The sequence below is a fragment of the Myotis myotis genome, unplaced genomic scaffold, assembly GCF_014108235.1.
Source record: "Myotis myotis isolate mMyoMyo1 unplaced genomic scaffold, mMyoMyo1.p scaffold_m19_p_9, whole genome shotgun sequence".
Lineage (NCBI taxonomy): Eukaryota > Metazoa > Chordata > Mammalia > Chiroptera > Vespertilionidae > Myotis > Myotis myotis.
Genome location: NW_023416401.1, coordinates 24,963,476 through 24,985,658, shown reverse-complemented (window position 1 = coordinate 24,985,658; position 22,183 = coordinate 24,963,476). Strand labels below are relative to the sequence as shown.

The following is a 22,183-nucleotide window of genomic DNA, read 5'->3' as shown; positions in this document are numbered from 1 at the left end:
TTTAAAGAAAGAGTAGAGCCTAAAATGAGTGATAAAAAAAAGTTAGCTAATTCTGGTAGTGATAGAAATGGTGTCACACATCAATACACAGGCAACTAACTGATAAAATTTTTTATTTCACTTTTGAATTTTTACACGTTTCCTGATTATTCCGTGTAAGGTGGAAACTAGAACTGTTTAAAAGACATACACAAATCTAGTACATCAATAACCGGGGATTTTTCTTTTTTTACTATACTATTTTCACAACCACGGGTGTGCTTGCTAGGCAATATAACCATCACAGAAGCAAACGTGAGGCAGAATACTGGTAAGGAAAAACAAAGCAAGAAAGAGCTACCAGATATACAGACAGGCTCGTTCCACGTTCACTACTGCATTTTCAAGCGCCAAGTATTTAACTGCACATTTTTGTTCAGCTAGAAAGGAGGGATTTTTTTTTTTTTTTGGTTTGTTTTCATCAGTGCATGAAGGTTTCTTTTCTCATTTCAGCAGATGGACAAACAGATGGATACTACAGCTATGTGGAATGTTAAAGAGAGGGGGGATACTGTGAGACTGGTAGGCCTGGGTATTCTGGATTCTCCCCAATGCAGTGATCATGCAACTTTCCTGCATCAGAGGGTCTTGTTTAAACACGTCTGTGAACTTGGCTGGATGAGTACAGTTGGGAGATCAGGTACCAACAAGCATTATCAGGGCTGGCTGTCAATACAGGGAGGAGTCATGGATATTTAAAAATACTTTTTGATTCAGATCTTGGTGTGACGGAAGAACAACTGTGCTGAAAACTGGAGGAAGACAGAGCTACGGTGCTGGAAGCTCTTCTTGACTGAAACAAGGTCTGCTCACCAAAGTGCTCACCAATTTCCCTTCTCACCCCCTCCAGGCCTCCTATCCCTGTCCATATAGTATTAAACTGTGAACAAAAGAAAAATAAAGATAAACTTCAAAAAGAAAAGAAAAGGTAAAGCAGCAGGACAGAAACTTAAAAAGGAAGAGAAAAAAAAAAGTCAACAGTCAAAAAGACAGTGGGAAAGAACGCTTAGATTTCAAAATTTAAAAGCCCGGAGCTAGGAAGAACCCAAAGACTGAGCACTCCTCGTGTGAAAGGCAATCTCTGCAGAACATTATTCATAAAGTTATTACCCAGGAGACAGATAAGGCCATTCATAAGATACACGGCTTGCTTTCTTCTTTAGCTCATGGTTACAAGGAAAATAAGATTCCACGACTGAAGCACAAGTTGCAAATCAGTGACATTGTTGTAGGACAGGGGTTTTAGTCATGTGTGTTGTATGAGCACTGGACCTTCTCATGGTGTCATAACCCAGTTAACTGCCACAAAGAATTTCAATTTTCGACTTCGAGTTTCCTCAGAGGAAGACACTGGTCATGAACTTTTGAGTGGCAAGAGCCCCAACTGGTCAAGTGTCTATAAGCCCTGAACAGGCATAATTACTGTGAATTGCCATTAAACTCGAATGCGAAATGGCAGGTATCTCACTCCAAGTCCCAGCATCACAATATAATCACTACAACTTTCTGTACAACTGTACAATGGAGCAGTATTTCAGTGACTGTTTAAACTTTCCCAAAAGTTACAGATAATTCAGGTCTATTTTTTCTACCAGTAAGAGTTCTGCTTAGTTACAAAACCCCATAATCACAGTGTTCAGTTTTTTAAAAAATTAAACACACAGTAATCCTGTCAATGTTAAAAATCAAAACTTCAGAATGCCGTGGCATTTACATGACCAATTTGAGTTTAAGATACAAATACCAGCTGTTTATCCCATGGACCATTTTTGCTAGGCTGAGGCTGTGAAAAATCGAAAAGTCAATGTACGATTCTTTTTTTTTTTTTTTTTATCGCACAAAGGGATATATTTGGAGGGTACAGAGTGACACTGAACAGATCACGGAGCACAATACACATTAGTTCTCTCCCTCCCCAGCATCTCCTTCATCTCCCTGGTTTTCCGACGTCCACAGCTGCAAGAGAAAAACAGAGTTATGATCAAAGCAGGGCTACTAAAATGTACTCTCAGCGGTTTCCCATCTGTAGCACCTTATCTCTCCCTCGACTGTTTAAAATTCTTCCTGTATGAGTGCCAACAGTGATGACTAAAAAGGTCAAAACTTTAGTACTCATTCAACACTTAAATTGAACCAATTTAACACTTTAAAATATTAACTATACTTACAAGGTACAAAACTCTCTTGGGTCTTGGGCAATAGTGAATTATGAGGTGGGTGAGTAGACCATGAACCCTCCAAAAGCAGTCACTGAAACCAGTAGTACTTACAGTGAGATTGTCCCTAAGCAACTGCATGATCAGTGTGCTGTCTTTGTACGACTCTTCATTCAGTGTATCCAATTCAGCAATTGCTTCATCAAATGCCTACAACAAAGAGTCTTTAGCAACGAAATCACAGGTTCTCTGGAGCACATTTAGTCCAATTTTTTCCTGCTAACAAAGGAATATAATTTAGCCTGTCCAGCACTTTGGGAGAACCTAGGCCATTATTACCTTGTTTGCTAACGGTTTCAGCAAACATATAATGAATGCTTATAAAGCACCAACAATGACAAAAATTCTTAGATAAGTCAGCAGGTATCACTGTTAATACAGAATTCATTCTAGGCAAATTCAAGTAATTTTTTATTTATTTACTTTTATATATTTTATTGATTTTTTACAGAGAGGAAGGGAGAGGGATAGAGAGCTAGAAACATCGATGCGAGAGAAACATCGATCAGCTGCCTCCTGCACAACCCCCACTGGGGATATGCCCGCAACCAAGGTACATGCCCTTGACCGGAATTGAACCTGGGACCCTTCAGTCTGCAGGCCGATGCTCTATCCACCGAGCCAAACCGGCCAGGGCCAAATTCATGTAATTTTTTAATTACCAAAGACATTTCTAGTAATCCTTTAAGAAAACAAATAAAACAACAACAACAAAAAAAACCCCAAACCAAAAACAAAACAAAAAACACTACAACTCAAAAGGTCTGGATACAAGGGATCAAGGGAGAACAGAAATTCACACCACGAACTTTGATTCAATTATGCAATGGAACTTTGAGAATTCACTTCACACACTTTTCCAAATTCTACAACCCAAAGCTTGACAAGAAAAACAAACTACCTTCACTCTGACTTTTCCATAACCCCACCCTCAAATACTAATTAAACAACAAAAATAAAACACAAAATAGCAGGTGTTAAGAAGAAATCAAAAAGTAGGTCTGAATTTATTTCATAAAATATATACTTAAGTATATATTTTATGAAAATAGTCCAAGACAATGAGTTATATTCAGGAAATAAGTAACTAAGAAGAACAGCACTGTTTTACTCTGATCAGAAACCAGAGGGCCTTTCTCACCGTTTTCGCCAGGCTGCAAGCCTTTTCAGGAGAGTTCAGAATCTCGTAGTAAAACACTGAGAAATTCAGTGCCAGGCCAAGTCGAATGGGGTGTGTAGGCTGCATTTCTTTCTTACTAATTTCAAATGCTTCCTGGTAAGCCTGCTGAGAGTTCGACACAGTGGCTAAAAGAAAGATAAAAAAAAATATTAAAAGGTTGGGTTCTTTCAGAGGCTGCATCACATACTGGACAACTATCAAATTATTTTACCAAACTAGGCTGGATTAAATGGTCAGTGACGCCACCATTTGATTAACAATCATTTGCTAAATGTTTGTTCTAAGTTAAGTACTACATGAAATGCTTTGGGGGGAAACAAAGACAAGCATGACAAAGCCCACTAAGGCAGTAAGAAATACAGAAATAACCTTTAACAAGATAGAACATAAAAAATATGCTCTAGTGGAAAGGTCATGGACTTTGAACCCAAACTTGAATTACCAGCTCTTATTCACTAGGTGTGTGGCTTGAAGTGAAAACTTCTTGTAGCCTTGGTTTCCTTATCGGAAAAATGAACAGACTTCCACCCAAACTCCCAAGGTTGTGTAAGGAATAAATGAGACTCTATAATATCTGGCACATAATAGGCACTTAATAAAACACAGCTATACTTATCACCACCACAGTAATACATGTATGAGATAAAAGAGATGCATCACTTTTTATATGGTGCTTTCATGGTCAAGTTTCACCTCTAAAGAGAGGGGAGGGCGCGAGAGGAAAACAATGATGTGAGAGAGACATATCAATTGGTTGACTCCTGCAAGCTCTCCAACCAGGACTGGGGATGGAGCCTGCAACTGAGGTATGTGTCCTTTACCGGAATTGAACCTGGGACCCTTCAGTCCACAGGCTAATGCTCTATCCACTGAGCTAAACTGGTTAGGACTGCACCAGACTTTTAATGCCCTCCCTATCTTCCCTTAGATACATTTTGATCTGTCAACCCACTTTATGACTAAACACATGAAGTGCTTTCACACAGGTCAGCACCATGCTGTGGTCTGAGTGCTGTGATGTTAGTGTCTACAGTGAACAGACAAGGAAAAAACTGTTAAAATTATAAAGGAAAACTGACTCCACTAGTGCTCAAATTTCTTTTCTTTTTTAATGTTACTTACTTTGCTTATTGTCTCCAGAAGCCACCTCAGAAAGATATCTAAAATAATCTCCTTTCATTTTCAAGTAGAACACCTTACTTTCTGGTTGTGTAGCATTGGGAATAAGATATTTGTCCAACAGCTCCTAAAAAATGATTCACATTTTGTTAAGAATCTGGAAATATTATTTACAAGATGTTAAAACTATGTCTGAGATTCAAGATACACACTACCACTTCTAAATATTTTTTTGAAGATTAAAAAAAACATTTTCCATCCAAAGCGTTTAAAAGTTTTTAGCAGATGTCTGTTTTCTTCTGTTAAAAATCACTTCACCATCCATAAGGGGTTGATTAAAGTAGAGCCATACAATGGAATGCTATGTAGGCCTTAAAAATGATGATGTGGAACTACACTGTTAAATATGAAAAGGTTCTCAAAAGAATTCTGAATGAAATAAAAATGGCAGATTACAAATATCACATGAATCCTATTTTAATATTAAAATACGTGTCTACACGCACAAAAATATGTACAGGAAAAGTCTGGAATGATACTTTTTCAATGTTAATAATGGTTCTCTAGGTGACAGGAACTATCTGTATGACCTTGGACAAATGACCTCACTATCCTTAGCCTCAGTTTCCTCTGTTCTCCATCAGGAAGCACAATAGCCATCTTCTAGAGCAGTTATGAGAAAGAGCTAATTACATGAAGTGCTTAACATGTTGCCTGGCACATAGTAAGCACTCAAAAGGTTGCTACTACTATTATTAATAATAAATTCCTTTAAACATTTATGCTTACAACAAAAGCAGTTCTGAGGAGTCCAAGCTTCGTAAACAGAGCAATATTTTCGAAGAGTTGTTTTAGAATGTGGCATCCTGAAAAACTGGTTAAGAGGCAGTAAGCACCATGCGTTCTTCACATTCTTTCAGATGCTCTTAAAAGCTGGTCTACATTTTCAGGAATTATGGAACTTTCTTGCCCTTGGAATACATGCCATACTTCATCTGAATATCAGATGCACCTAACATTCAGGAATTAGTGCACCATTAACAAACCCCCAAATTACCAACAGGCAACAAATTTAGTCATGACATTCTTACACTATGAGTCTAACAAAAAGAGCAGCTCAATGCAAAAGCTTAGTTATAAGGGGATGTAATCAATCAAAGTGAAAAGATGCAAAGGGCAATAGTAATTTTAATTCTTTGCAGACAGACAGGGTGCAACTCCTTATGGGTTAGGGATGAGGAGAACTGCCTGATGGCTGACAAGCTTTGTACAGGTTTTTCAAAAGAAAGGTGTCATGGGCAGTAATTCGGAGAGGCAGCCAGCAGGGGAGGAGGTAGATCCACAAGTGTGAATTCCTTTTCCCTTCAAAGCAGCCCTCACCGTTCATTTTTACCTGATTTCACCTGGAAGAAAAAGAAAGTTCCCAGTGGGCTTAGGATGTGAGGGAAAGACAATACGATCATGATTTGTTCTAGGATATGCACCCCTCCCATCCAACCCCAGATGGTGGTCAGAGTGAAAGCAGTTAGGAATCAATCATCTGACCAAGGTTCCTATAAAACATAGGAGAGGAAAATCCCCAAACCACTGCTGATTGGGCTTGGGAATGCAGGCCCAAACTGACCTACGTGGCTAACTTTCGGACAAAAGCAGGACTTTACACTGGGCAGGCATGAAAAGTAGCTCAGCCTTTTGCTCCTAGTATACAGAACAGCCTATCTGTACTGCATCTGTCTATAATCCTGCCTATCTGCATTCGATTTCTAAAGAAAAGATGGAGGAATGTTGACTAAATGTTCCTATTTTTCACAGGTCTTTTTGAAAGGAGAAAAAAAAATTCCCCGTAAGTGATAAGCAACCTCTGATCAAATAAGAGGTAAGAAAAATAACTTCATATGCTTAAAAATTACTTGCAAATGGTTTGCAGCTTTCCAGACACCTTTGTCTCATAAGCTGTTTGAGAGTTTGCATTTGAACATTAAATTAATACCACTTACAAGTAACTGTTTGAAACAGAAGCACTGGCCTTACCAGAACATCGTTGCAGATGTCCTGCAGTTCTGCCTCTATCTTCTCCCGGTACTCTTTGCCCATCTGCTGCTTCTTCTCGTTCCTCTCTGTTTTCTGTTCAATGCTGGAGATGACACGCCAGGAAGAACGGCGGGCGCCTACCACATTCTTGTAGGCGACAGAGAGCAGATTTCTCTCTTCATTGGAGAGTTCATGCCCCTGTTCCGTGACTGCCTTCATAGCTGCAGCCATGTCATCATAGCGCTCAGCCTGCTCGGCGAGTTTGGCTTTCTGTACCAGCTCACTTTTATCCATGGTCATTCCCTAAAACAAGAACAAGAGAAAAAGAAAGCAAATGTCAGGCTTTAGGGTCCAGAAAATGAGTGTGTGTATCTTCTTCCACCCATCTGAAAAGAAACATACCTGTATGTGTAACATCTATTTCCAGATGCCCTCAACAACACTGACCAGAAACACCTATCAGCTTAGTATTTTGCTAAGATTTTTTTCTTACTTTGGTCAATTAATTTTCCCAACAATACTACAGGGTAGCTATGTTCATAACAATCCCGTCCCCCTTCTTTGAGGTGAAGAAATAGAGGTTCAGCAAAGGCAACATTGCTTAGACATGATAGAGAGCCAGAACTCAAATTCAAATGTCTCTGTCTCTACAGTTTTTGTTTTCTTCTACATTCCTCATTTGCCTCAACACATAGAGACTGCTTAATAATGATTTCTTTAGAAACTTATGCTACATATATGTTCTTTACTTTTCTCAAAAATTGTCCGGTTTGACGAAATAGTGTAGGGAAAAATATCTTAAGTGTGATGATTGCTTTAATCTTCAGGCAAAAGATATGATTTTATGTTATATTTGGCAGTGCCCATCAAGCAGTAGGTACCTAAAAAACACATGCCATTTTTATATCTTCTGTGATCTGCTAAATTTGTTACAAGAATACACTGTAGCATAAATCATGGGCAGGCAAATTTGGCTCTAGCACCAGCCCTGCTACTTACAAGTGATATGACCTTGATCAAATCGCTTAACCTATGAGCTTTGTTTTCTCAGTGGAAAATAAGAAAACTACCAACTCTCCACAGGATTATATACAAATTAGAGGCCCAGTGCATGAAATTTGTGCACGGGATGGGAGGGTATGTGTGTGTGGGGGGACGGGGGGTGGTGGCGGCGGGGTCCCTCGGCCCGGCCTGCACCCTCTCCAATCTGGGACCCCTCCGGGGATGTCTGACTGCCTCTTGCAATCCGGGACCGCTGGCTCCTAACCGCTCACCTGCCTGCCTGCCTGCCTGATGGCCCCTAACCACCTCTGCCTCGCCCCACACCCAGGACCCAGGATTCCCTCCTCCGGCCGGTCGCAGGCACCCGGGACCCAGGCTTCCCTCCCTCTGGCCGGCTGCAGGCACCCAGAACCTGGGCCGGCTGCAGCCATAGGGGACCGTGGGCAGGCAGCTTCACACGGGCAACAGCCGCAGGTGCCCAGGACCACAGGGCGGGCGGCTTGTCCCTCTCCCAGGCCACAGCCTGGTTGGTCCCTATTCCTCTCGCCCCAGTGTTGAGTGTCTGAGCAGTTATGGCATGATGATGTGACAACCATTTGCATATTAGCTCTTTATTATATAGGATATCAAGCACTAATTCAGTACATGGTATAGGTTGCAAGAGATATGAGTGTATTCCACAACATACATAGCAACAGAACTTCAAATTATAATTGAGTTCATCTAAAAGTTTCTCTGAAATAGACAAAAATCTTAGTGGCTTTAGTTTATCATTTTATCAAACCCTTTATACACCAATCAGTGAATGCCTTTTAAATTACTCACCTCACCTTAGTCAATTCCCCACTATAATAATCACCATTTATAGAGAATACAGTAAGTTTTGGATAATATATAGCTACAAAAGTATTAGCCAATACAAATTAATTTTATGTACTATTGGTTTAAATTTCAATATATCCATCTGTGCCACTGTAAAAATGCACTAACACCCTAAAGTATAAAAAGATAAAATACTACTTTAAATAGTAATAGGAATACCAGTATTTTTAAAACAAATTCTCTCATTACTATATATATATACATACATATATATGGTATAAAGATTTAAGACTCTGAAAATGGTTAATAATTTTAAAATAGCAAAGGAAGTATAAGCCTTATTCACAAACTGGTTTTGCCTTAAAAGTCATTTCTGTATTTTCAAGGGAGAAATTCTACAGATGGCTATACCACATAAAAGTATTTTATGAGATGGAACACAATGATAAGATACACCCCAAACCTAGACAATTCAAAGAGTTGTTTTTTTAGTTCAGAACTATGGTATTTCTTCCCCCTGCTAATTACCTAAATCATATTCAGAGCTGTGTATAAGGCTCACTAACTCTAAGCTTACACTCAGTGAAAAAGTCTCACCTTGATCCATTTGACATCTTTACCCACATCACTAGAATGAAACTATGAGAGTTAATAATCCTCACAAAATATTCCATTTGCTCTCCTACATTTCCTGGCAACCCTTGCATATAGGAGGGGTCACATAATTAGTTCTGTCCAATGAAATATAACTAGAAATGATGCTACTTCCAGGTTGAAACTGCTAAAAAGCCTGTGTGGTTCATCAGACTCTCTTCTTACAGCAGCCACTTAGAAGGCCATGTGTTCTAGATGGTGCTGTCACAAAACAGTGGAGTTTCTGTAACCCGAGTCTGTAAGGTGAAGGACCTCCTGCAGACCTGCACTGGAAATGCAATGTGAAAAAGAAACAAACTTTTGTTGGGTTAAGTCATTGACGTGGTGGGGATGTTTGTTACCACAATACAACCTAGTCTACTCTAAGCACCATACATCAAAAAACCATACTATTGGGGGGGGGGGGGGGGGAGGAGATGGAGGACAGTATTACAGTAACTATAATACTGTCAACAATAATATATACACACACACACACACACACACACACACACACACATATATATATGCTATTCACCATCTTAAAATTATATACTCTCTCAATATGTCTAACACTCTTGACCATAAAGTCTTTGAGATCAGGACACTATTTCCATCATTAAATAACCCTACTTAATTGTTCCTAAAAGAGGGAAACAGAAAGAAGCCAACTTTCAATGAACTTTAGAAATTTCCCAGTTTGTAGACTAATTCAAAGTCAGCAGTCACTTAGTGGTCCACTCCAAATACATAAAACAGCACCGATGCAACTCTACATAGTAAAGATTCCAGTTAATAAAGTACAGTGGGGCCTTGACTTACGGGTTTAATTCGTTTTGAGACCGAGCTTGTTAAGGAGCTCGTTAACTCAAATTACTCTGTCAACTCAATGCAAAAAATCAGCCGAGAGACAGCTGGTATCTCAAAAAACTCATTAGTCGGGACACTCGTAAGTCAAGGCCCCACTGTACTGGCCAAAAGCCAATTCAGAGCTAAGCCAACCCATGCAGTATTATAAAAGAGTAATAGAGAAATACAAAGGATCAACACTGCTAAAGGAGACCTGGAAACTCTTCAGCCCTACTAGACCCGCCAAGTAAGATGCACACCTCTTCCACCCCTTCCCAAACATTAAAAGTTAAATCATACCTCTTTAAAGAATCCCAACTCTCCTTGGGACCTCCCAAATATACACATTCTATTTCTCAAAATAAAATGGGATCTTTCTGGTTTGGGGACAACTATTTCAAGCTTCTTTGGGATCACTACAAGAGCTCTTGGAGATTGAGAACCCATCATGATATGGAAAGATTGACCATACGCCTTAAATGAAGTATGAATCTATTTTAAAAATTTGAATTACATATACAAAAACAACTTACAACAAGCAAAAGCCATAGCTAAATGTCCTAATGCCTGCTGCTTATGTAACTTTTGACTTATATAACATGGATTCTGAAGCAGCAAGACCAATTTCAACAGGAAATGAGTTACACAACACCCAGCAGTTTGCAGGAAGGCAGAAGACAACAGAGAAATTAAATTGTTCCTACTTCTACATCTATAATAAACCTCCCATGTGCCTTTCCCTAGTCTCACTACTTTCAGTCTCTCATTATCTTTAGCCCACTTCATGTCTTTGCTACCAGACCCATTCTTCATTCTTGACACTCTGATCAAGTCACTTCTTGCTCAAATTCCTTTAAAGCCCCCTCCTGCCAATCACAGTCCAATTTCTCCCACCAGTGAGGGCTTTCCAACCCATCTTTCCCAGACTTTTCCCAAAATATGCCTTCCATGCAATACCTACTTCTCTGGCAAAATGGTTTTCTTACATACAAAGTATTCTTTTCTGTCTTTGTTCACCAAGCCACTCCTCTACCTGGAATGTCCTTTTCCATCTACTCTGCATACACAATTCTTCCCAAGCATGACTCACATGTCATCTCCTCCATGAAGACTTTTCATAAATTACTACGCCTGACCTATTTAATATGATAGCCACTAGCCACACATGGCTAATGTCAGATGTTTAAATTATAATATTTGAAATATGGAGTTAAATTTTTATAAAGTATTAAAATTAATTTCACTTGTTTTTTACTTTATAACTTTACCACAAGATAAATTTACACTACATATGGCTCACATTGTATTTCTATTGGACAGCATTACTCTAAACTAAAAATATTCTCACAAAGCATTTCCTGTATACCTCTCTTAAGGTTTTATCACATTTCTTTAGTACCAAAATTATTTGTCTATATTCCTTAAATTTAAGTCCCTTACACCACCATAAACTCCTTGAGGGCATATCCCCCACAGTACCTTGCACATAATCGGTATAAACAAAAGTATCTGCTGAATAAATGAACAGATCCCAAAATCCCTTGTATTTTTGGCACCTACTTCAAAATTAGTCATGCCTCTACCCTTACTCCATAACTTCCAATGACTCTCTTTTGGCTACCCCATCAAATCTAAACTCTACCTGGCTTTCGAAGCCCTTCATAACTTGGCTTTTCCAGACCTGTTAAGACTTTCTTTTCCAGTATTCTTCAACATGCACCTTTCTCCCAGGCTGGACATCACTGAATACTCTATAAATGCCATGATCAAACATGCCTAAAATTGCTTCTGAAGCGTAGTCTTCCCTTATCTCTGGTTTCTCTTTCCATGGTTTCAGTTACCAGAAGTCAAATGCAGTCTGAAAATATTAAAAAGAAAATTCCAGAAATAAACAATTTGTAAGTTTTAAGCTGCGAGCCACTGTGAATAGTGTGATGAAATCTCATGACACCTGGCTCGGCACTACCAGGACGTGAATCATCCCTTTGTCCAGAGACTCTAGCCAAAGACATTACCTACCCGTTAGTCCCTTAGTAGATGTCTCCATTATCAGATCAGTTATAGAGAGAAAGAGGAAGACCACATTCACGTAACTTTTATTACAGTAGATTATTATAATTGTTCTACTTTGTTACTAGCTATTGTTGTTAATTTCTTACTGTGCCTAATTTATAAATTAAACTTTATCATAGCTATCATTATGTAAAGGGAAAAATGTAGTATATATGGAGTTTGGTACTACATTTGGTACTATTCACAGGGTCTTGGAACATATCCTCCGAGTATAAGGGGGAACTACTATAGTTCATTTCATCTAGAATGTCCTATTTACTTCCTGTCTATGCAAACTCCATCCATCTAGGACCAGAAGGCCTTCCCTGATTACCCCATCCCCAATTTATCTACATTGCCTATGAACCCAAATACACCTATAGCCTATTACACAGTCTAGGGTTTCTCTATACCTCATTCTATGTCTTCTATGCTAAAGATGATGAGCAGTGTGCATGTCCTCAAAAGAAAAGCTTTACATTTGTTTCTCATTTAATGCCTAAAATAGGCCAATCACAAAATTAATGCTCAAATAAGTACCTGTGAATTTTTAAAATAAATCATTACGGGGAGAGCAGAAAGAACACTGGCTACATATATGTGGTACGGTGGAAAGACAACAGGACAATGTGTAAGAGCAGGATCTACCACTACACAGCCACATGAGCTTATTCAATCTCACTGTCTTCCAATCTATAAATTGGAAACAATAGCTTCTACCTCAGAAAAGGTGGTACTGTGAAGATGAGGGGCAGAGAATTAAAGAATAAATACATGGAGGGGGGGGGTGTCAAAGGAGGAAAAGGGGACAGCTGTAATACTTTCAACAATAACAATAAATTATTTAAAAAAGAAAAGTACAATTTTTTTAAAAAATACATAGTGCATATCATACCTCTCAGAGTGCCTATACATCACAAAATATGAGCTTGGATTTTTTTTTTTAATATACAAACCATGAGAAGGAAAAGCAAGTCCAGATTAATCCTATACAGGAAGTGAATATTATAATGTTTACATTATATATAAGACTTCACCCCTCAATGTTCTCAAAATGGACACAAATGTTAACTGTAAGTTTTATTCAGTTCCTAATTGAATTTTCTAGATGTTAGGTTTATAATCAGGACTTACTTTTCTTCTGAGACTTTGAAGAAAGGTTCCAGACCAAGATAAACGACAGCCTTTATTTTGCCTTCTAAAAGGCCTTAAAAGACTGCAGTCCGTCATCAGGTCTGGCACCAACAGCAAAGTCAAGATAGCAAAGCAGAACAATTTATTAGAGACTGAAAGAGGTCTAACCCTGCAGTAGGCCAAAGATTTCCTTGTGCTGGCACAGATCAAGAAGACACCGACATGCTCCAGAACAGGATTGCTCAAGCACAGCCATATAATGACGACGGCTGTCGGGCTGTTCAAAGCCACTAGATGTGGCACTTCAGAGGCAATCTAAATATCCAACAGGGGAGTGGTTCAAAGAGAGAGAAATGTTACAAGATTACATAGCCATCAAAAGAAGAGATTTAACCCTAGCCAGTTTTTCTCAGTGGTTAGACCCTTGGACTGAAGGGCCCCGGGTTTGGTCAAGGGCATGTACCTCGGTTGCAGGCTTGGTTCCTGGCCCTGGTCAGGATGCATGCGGGAGGCAACCAATGGATGTGTCTCTCACATCAATGTTTCTCTCTCTGTTTCTCCCCCTCCCTTCCACTCTCTCTCTCTCTAAAAAAAAAAAGAAAAGAAAATCAATGGAAAAAAATATCCTTGGGTGAGGATTATAAAAAAACAAAGGAAGAGCCTTAGCCAGTTTGGCTCAGTGGATAGAGCGTCGGCCTGTGGACTGAAGGGCCCCGGGTTCAGTTCTGGTCAAGGGCACATGCCGGGGTTGCGGGCTCGATCCCCAGTGTGGGGTGTGCAGGAGGCAGCCGATGAATGATTCTCTCTCATCATTGATGTTTCTCTCTCTCTCTCCCCCTCTCCCTTCCTCTCTCTGAAAGCAGTAAAAATATAAAGAAAAAGAAAGAAGGGATTTAATGTCATAGAAATATCTGTTAAAGAGATATAAAGAAGGGGAGGGTAAATGTGCATCACAACATTTCATCTTTGTAAAGTATCTCCTAAAAAACATTATGAAGAATAATTCTACAGATATCCATGAAATACCAGTGGCCAGAAGGAGACATTCAAGAATAAGAAAAAAATAAAAAATAAAGAGCTCTCTATCCATTGTTAATTGCTGTTTTCTTTTTTTAAAATGCATTGCAAAAAGCAAGAGTTGAAAATGACAGCTGTGGCTTTTGGAAGTATTAATTTTCACCTATGTTGTGTTTTCAAGGAAAACAAATCCTCAATTTAATTGAATTTAATAATTGTTGTAAGTTTAAAGCGAGGATTCTATACCTATTTATTATGTGTCAGGATTACTGAAGCTCTAATACAAAACAAATCTGAGTGGGATCTGACTCACGTTGGGTGACCTTGGGCATAGCACAATGGAAATCCCTACATACAACAAATCTGAGCTTCTAAAAGAAATTAGGTAACTTTTAAAATAACTTTTCTGAATCTCGGTTTCCTAAAATGTTAAAAGGAGACATTTATAACTAACAAATAAGATGGTGTACATGAAATGAGAAGACAGCACATATCAAAGCTGCTCCTTGGAGAAGGAACCAGGCTAGAATGAGAGGGAACAGGTGGTTTAAACATGACTGGATCCTGACTGGCTTTATGGGTTGGGATGGGGTTTTATTCAGAAGAGAAAAAGGGAACTCCTCACAGGGACCAAAAACATAGATGCATGAAAAAAGTACATTCTGTTTTTCTAGATGAATGAGAAATCAAAGGCCAAGGTAGATACAGAAATGAGAACAGTTATCAATCTAGAGAGAGGAAACTGAGAGGAACATCTTAAAAATCTAGGCTCAAAAGTTAGCATGGGGTAAGGAATTGACAATAAATTCTGAAAAACATTCACAGATGTACCATTCCAGATAGAACACCCATAGCGCCATAAAGAAAGTTACAGCTCTGGAGTCATTCCGCTGAAGGAAGAAGAGATGCCAAGCTCCTGCAGGACAAGGATGGACTGAGGAAATCAATGGAACCAGGTGGTTAGTGGGTGTCACCCAGTAAAAGTATTCCTGGCTCTTAAAGAAAACTACTCACTGAAAATCACCCATTCTAAAAATGTCTGTGTGCCATTCTACACATAAAATGCAGAGTCCTGTAATAAATTTAATTCCATTCAAACATTTGCAGGCTCTTTGATAGAAAATGAAACACAGCATTTCTGAAATACCAAGTCATTAGCATGATGTCCAGTGAACATGATTGTGGAGGGAAACTGCACTTCTATTTGAAAATCCCTTGCCTCTCTCAAATCAGCTGTTGAATATCATTAACTGTGTCCAATTAGTCAAAATTAAACCTAAAACAATGGAGGTGGTAAGTGATAAGCCCAAGGTCACACAATGTGAATCAGTGGCAGAGGTGACAATAAACTAATTTCCTGGCTTTAAGTGATTGATCAAAAAAGATAATATACTAATTATGATCCATAAAGACAGCCCAATTGGTCGACCTTAGGAATCAGGTTCAAAAGCTTTGGGCCCACCAACAAAATGGGAGTGGCCCAGTCCAATTGACCAGTATCACACATGAACTCCAGAGGTTATTGGATCTCTGTGAGTCTTTTTTTTATCATGCATTAAATAGGCAAATCAACTTATTAATAGGGCTTTTGTAAGGAATAAATTTGTTCCTGATACAAAACATTTAACACAGTCTCTGCACTCTGTAAGCACTCAAATGTCAGCCACAGTAGATTCCATACAAAAGTCTAACAAATGGTCAACAGTTGAAGGGACACTTACATGCCTCATTTCTTTTAAATTCAGACAGCTTTCCTCAAAGACTTCTATAAAGAAAAGCATGCTCATTTACCCCTGCTTAGTTCTACAACAGCAGTTATCACAGTTTACTGTAAACGTCTGTGGGCTCCCACACTGGATTGTAAGCTTCAGGTAGGAACCTAGACTTTTATCTGTGGTGCCCAACACATAGCACAATGCCTGTCATGCTGAATATGAAACTTTTTGATCAATTGATGCACTTTTTTGAGGAACTGAACAGGCTGCTATTTCTATTTCCTATGCAGGAAGACCACATCTGTCCTATAACATACAGAGTATATTTCTACTCTGTCTTAGGTTACTTTCATTCTTTTTTTTTTTTTTTAAAGATTTTTATTTATTTCAGAGAGGAAGGGAGAGGGAGATAGAGATAGAAACATCAATGATGAGAGAGAATCATTCATCGGCTGCCTCCTGCATGCCCCCTACTGGGGACTGAGCCCACAACCTGAGCATGTGCCCTTGACTGGAATTGAACCTGGGACCCTCCAGTCCGCAGGCTGACGCTCTATCCACTGAGCCAAACCAGCTAGGGCTACTTTCTTTCTTTTTAAAAATCAATTTATTGGGTAACCTTGGTTATTACATTATATGTTTCAGGTGTACAATTTTTTATGAAACATCATCTGTATATTGTATTGTGCAATCACCACCCAAAATCTAGTCTCTTTCCGTCACCAAACGTTTAGCATCCCTCCACCCTTTCCCTCTGTTGTCTGTATCTATGAGTTTGTTGTTTTTTATTTTTAAAAAGAGCCACCTCAGTTCCAATTAGAAGACAACACTATACTTTTTGACTGTTTCTCAGCTACTAACAGATGGAAACTGAGCTTCCACAAATCCTTGAAATACTTTGTGTCCATCTCTCAAAAGTCCAATCAGCTATACAAAAAGCCATACCAGCTAAATGGTCTAGTAAAGAAAACCAAAAAAAAAAAAAAAAAATCCATTAATTATGGTTTGCCTAAATGTGCAAAGCACTAAGAATTTATATCAACTCATTTAATCCTGAGAACGTCACTGTCCCTTTTATAGATGCCAAGGCTTACCTGCCCAGGGTCACACAGTAAATCCAGTACCTGGCTCTTTCCTCTATGTGGCACTACTCCTAAAGATCAACTATAATTTTCAATGCATATTTAATAAAAAGATAGAATGAACAATTTTTCAAAGATTCTTCAAAAGCTATTACGGTGAGATTTGAGAATTGGCGTTAATTCATCTAGCTTTAAAAGCCAAAATCAAATTAAGCAGTTAGAAACAGCATATGCCAGAAATTTACCAGACTGTTAAACAAGCTTTCAGGTAAGATTTACGGACAAACAGTAACAACGGCCAGGGCTCACATGTACTTTATTGTCGCCTCCAATCTCTGTCCAGGTCAAGGCCATTCAGAAATAACTTTTATTGTTGGCTTTCTTAGGGAAAACAATGAAATAAACTTACATAATAGAGGAATGGCCAAATTTTTTTAAAAAGTCATTTCACTCCAACTCTGCTGGGAATGACTTGTTCTCTGGAGGGTGTCAATCAATTTCATTTCATTTTAAGTATTACAAATACATAACGATACCTATATTAGATCCTTTAGCAGAGAAAGCAGTTAAGGTGATTGGATTTTAGCATGCACATCACAAAATATATTCATCTATAGTTCCTTCCTAAGTATTCCCCTTAGAAAAATTCCTCCAGAATCCAATTCTGTTAGTTTCTCCATCATGATGTATAGATGATACTAAGATCATATTCATATTGAGACCAAGATGGTTCCAAATCTTAAAATTAATTATACAACTAATTTGTTTCCTGGCTAGTGAATTGTAACCTCTCCCTAGAAAAATGTAGGAAACCAGAAACTTAAAGTTGCTTAACAGCCTGGCCACGGTGGTTCAGTGGTTGAGCATCGAGCTATGAATCAGGAGGTCACTGTTTGATTACCGGTCAGGGCACATGCCTGGGTTGTGGATCCCCAGTGTGGGGCATCCAGGAGGCAGCCGATCAATGATTCTCTCATCACTGATGTTTCTATCTCTCTCTCTATCCCTACCTTTCTGAAATCAATAAAGACATATATTTTTTTAAAGTTGCTTTATTAGGAAATTTTAGTTCATTCTCTAAGGCAGCAGTTCTCAACCTGTGGGTCACGACCCCTTTGGGGGTCGAACGACCCTTTCACAGCGGTCGCCTAAGACCATCGGAAAACACATATAATTACATATTGTTTTTGTGATTAATCACTATGCTTTAATTATGTTCAATTTGTAACAATGAAATTGGGGGTCACCACAACATGAGGAACTGTATTAAAGGGTCGCGGCATCAGGAAGGTTGAGAACCACTGCTCTAAGGTATCCATTCCCATTTAAAGGAAAACAACTTAGTTTGATGTCACCGAAAAAGCAAGCAGCATACCAGGATGTTGTAATTCAGAATTTTCTGCCTACTCATCTCCTCCTCCCTAACAAAATATGAAAAATCTAAAACTCTACAAAAATATGATAAAGAAAAATCAATAAAGGTGGCCCTCAACAATGAAGGTTTAAATAAATAAATAAATAAGGTCCTGACTAAATTCAACTAGATGAAGAATCTAGGACTGGGTAAATCCACAAAGTAACTAATTCATTTTTTCTCTCTAGTGTGAAGCAAATACTAGAAAAAATGGTCTTTCACAAGCAGTATCATTCCTTCAAGCCAGAATATATATACTCCCCCTCAACAAACTACATTGTACCTATTTTCAAAAATAATTAAAATTCCTATTTAAACACAATTACGGTGTACACACGAAAGATATATGTGTGTCCTACTGCGAGTAGAAACCTATCATTAGAGCCAGACTGCCTGGGTTTGATTCCTGGCTCCAACACTTACCTTGTGCTGTATTTCCCTATGAAAATGATTTAAGTTCTTTGTGCTTCAGTTTCTTCATCTGTAAAATGAGGCTAACAGTACTTACCTATCACTGGCAGTTATAAAGGGTTGCTGAATGTGTAAAGTGCTCAGAATAAAGTTTGGCACATAGTAAGAAACTAAGTGGTGGATATTATTATTACACACTAATTGTTTGATGCTACCTCATCAGTTGGTGAATGACGAACGGATAAACTCCATATGTATCTATGCTATATAGCATGTGTCTAATCTATATATGCGTATCTTCATTTATATGTTCAAATAACATTTTTTATTAAATACTTACTATATCCCAGATCCTTATTTTAATTATTGAGTTTGTCACAATAACACATTAAAGACTATTACCATTTGCATTATACAGATGAGAAAATGTGCTAGAAAGAGTGGAGATGCCAGACACAAAATTAGGTTCTGTTAATACTATGTCAATTTTTGAAAGCAGCATGTACAAAAAGGTTGGATCTCATCAGAATGCAACTGGAGGAAAACAAAAAAAGCCATTAACAGTGAACTTAGTGATTAGAAAACAAAACCAAATGCTTATATTTAACAATCTACAGTCTGTAAAAAGCCTCACAACTCTGGAGCTAGAGAAACTAAGAGATTAAGCAGCAGGCTGAAAATCACAGCTAGAAAATGCTACAGGCAAGACCTGAATCAAATGGATCTGACTCCAAGTGTAGTGCTCATTCTGCTTCTATATCCATAGACAAATGGGCAAAGTGCATTTACTGCAGTGGCCCCAAAATCTGGAGACTCGGCCTTGGGAGCTGGCACCATGGGAATGTGCTCAGCCTGGTTTGATGGAGGCTGCCTCCCGGATCTATAGAGCTCCAATTCTAAAATGGCTTCAAGCACTGCATGATGGGAAATGTACAGAAGATTATAGGGTAGGAGCCATACCCCAGGGGCTGACAGGCCATAAATATTTACTACTGATGAATGAAGATATTCAATCTGAAAACCAGGTGTGTGGTCTCTAGGCTAAATCACCTCACCTGCCATAAAGACTCCATCTGTAAGATGGGTGAATGGTTTCTTATCTCTTTGAAAGGAGGGGCTAGGAAAATAATTCAGCAGTTGCTACTGAATTATTAGCCTTCTATTTTGAAGACCACAGGTTACAATTCTAATTTGGGTCCAGAAAATGGACAGGTTTTATCCTTATCATCCTGTGTGCTGCTAAGGACATAGAAAATGAGGGCTCAGGTAACAGAGATACATACTCCAAAATTAGGAATGGGGTGTATTGGAAGTGTTCAAGAAGAAAATCACTAAGAACCAAGTGATATTTATACATTTAAGTTTCTAACAGGAAAATGCAAAAAAACCCCACAAAAACCGAGTAGCCACATGTTCTGTTCTAGAAACTGCACATATGTGTGGTTTCATTCGAACAATTGAGACAGAGTGAGAAATGCAATTTTTATATTCTTACAAGAAATGCTTCATCTTTCTGTTTGGGTTCCTGTGGCCTCCTGATTTTATATGTTCATAGAACATCTTGACAAATCCTATCTCCCACACAGGGCAAGTAAAATCAGAGCCTGATGCTCTCTACCCTTACCAAAGAGAAGAGCAGTGAAGGGAAGGACGCGAGACATGAATTCTTAGAGAAAGGCTGGCAAATTGTCTTACCAATACTGCCACCTTTGAAAACCTCATTACATGCAGAATTCTCCATTTGCAATAGACAAAGATGTACTCATCAGATGAAGACAAGGGCCCCAAATCACTTCCACTCTTCCCTACCACCAGGGAGGCCATCGGGCAAATTTCAATCCTAAAAACATGCTAGCACACAGTATGGGGGAATTTTGGGCGAGGACACAAAAGGCTCTGGCATTAATGACGGTAAATACCGTGGGAAAATATTCGATTCTCAGTCTCTGACATTTTTTCCCCCCTGAGGATCCGATCTGACTCAGTAACCAGTTCCAACAAATCCATTTTCTTGATGCAAACCTCAACCCTGTGTTTCCCAGGGAATCTCGGGTCCCACCGGGCTCCCAAACCAGAGAATGATGATGAAAAATGGCTTTGCTGCAAAGGGGGAGGGGGATTATCTCTCTGCTCTCTCCCAAGGTTAAACCCCTTACTCATCCTGGGGGAGGCAAGCAGGCGCACGGGGGCTCGAGAACTCGCCCGCATTTGGTTCAATTTTAATTTCTGGAAACCGGAAAGCAAGGGGCAGGGGTGACAGGGCTGAAAACGTCGGATCTCAACACCCAAGGTGCAGGGAGGAGTCGCGCGGGGATCGAAACTGGGCAGTGAGGCAGGGTCCGGGGTGCGCGCCCCGCTATCCCTTCCGGTCCGGTCCGGAGCCGCACCCAGCCCGCCGGGCAGTCCGCTGGCGGCGAGGGCGGCCGGGCCTCTCCGGGAGCCGAGGGCCCGGCCCCGGAAACAGGGAGGGGCCGCGGCGAGGCCGGGCCCGCGCCGCAGGCGACCGCGCGGGGCTGAGGAAGGCGCGCGCCACTACTCCTGGAGCCCACCCGGGGTTCGCCCTGGTCGCCGCCGCCGCCGCCGCGAGTGGGGAGCTTCGGGCTTGGGCCCCCGGGGGCCCCGGGCGGGCCCCGCACCGCACTCACCGTGGGAGGTCGGCAGGGGCAAAGACGATGGCGAGCGGAGCTCCGAGCGCGGCGACCGCTTCCTTCCCAGGCCCACTCCTCAAGCAGCAGCGGCGGCTGCAGCGGCGGCACGACAGCTACCCCGGCTCCGGAATCGGCGGCGGCGGTGGCGGCAGCTCCACTTCCGCTCCGGTCACCACTTCCGCTCCGGATCGAGCCCCGCCCCGTCCCCTGCGCCGTCTCCTCATTGGGCGAGCGGGGCACGGGGTTGCCCCGGCCGCCCTAGAGGGGCGCTGACGGAGGGAGGAGGAAGCGGAGCGGAGGGCCGGGACGCCGCGGGCGCGGGAGGGCGTGGGCCCGGAGCGAGAGGGAGGCGGGCGGCGGGGGGCGGAAATAAGGGCGGGGGAGCGGAAAGAGGAGGTGGGAGGGGAAGGGGCGGTGTGTGGGGGAGGGTCAAGGACTGGGCCGTGTAGGAACCTGGAGAACTGGGCGCGGTTCGGGGCTGGGCGGGCCCGAGGCCGGCTCTACTTAGGCTAACACTCGCGGGGCCAGGCCCAGAGACTCCGAGGTCCTCGGTTCGCACCCCACCCAAAACGCAATCGCCACGGCGTCGGAGGCAGAGATCTGCCCCTTTTGCTCTGTCCGTTGGGAAACTGGACCCAGGGAAGGACAGAAATTGCTCATTCCTAAATTTTCGTTTAATCCTCTGTTCAGTCCTTCAAGGTACTTAGCATTTCCTCCTTTGTGGACTGAAGAGGTGCCAGAAATGGAACCCGTAAAGGTCTGTTTTTGAAGTGTCTATGATCTCTTCATTGGATACTCCGCTTCCCCAGCTCTTAGAGG

The 22,183-nt window shown here is 40.6% G+C and overlaps 1 protein-coding gene across 3 annotated transcripts; it reads right to left on the bottom strand.

The window, feature by feature from the left end:
• Positions 1-407: 407 nt before the first annotated feature.
• Positions 408-21,563, bottom strand: YWHAB (tyrosine 3-monooxygenase/tryptophan 5-monooxygenase activation protein beta). Of its 3 annotated transcripts, XM_036323442.1 has the most exons (7): positions 21,362-21,563; positions 13,246-13,392; positions 6,586-6,888; positions 4,558-4,681; positions 3,397-3,560; positions 2,208-2,405; positions 408-1,995 (listed from the first exon to the last, which is right to left on the bottom strand). In XM_036323442.1, the coding sequence occupies exons 3-7, from the start codon at positions 6,883-6,885 to the stop codon at positions 1,939-1,941; spliced, it is 843 nt and encodes a 280-aa protein (XP_036179335.1). In that variant the 5' UTR covers positions 6,886-6,888; positions 13,246-13,392; positions 21,362-21,563; the 3' UTR covers positions 408-1,938. The 3 variants fall into 3 exon arrangements, with proteins under 3 accessions (XP_036179335.1, XP_036179334.1, XP_036179333.1); XM_036323441.1 differs by lacking the exon at positions 13,246-13,392 and having other exon boundaries at positions 21,362-21,561; XM_036323440.1 differs by lacking the exon at positions 21,362-21,563 and having other exon boundaries at positions 2,310-2,405.
• Between the last annotated feature and the right edge of the window lie 620 nt (positions 21,564-22,183).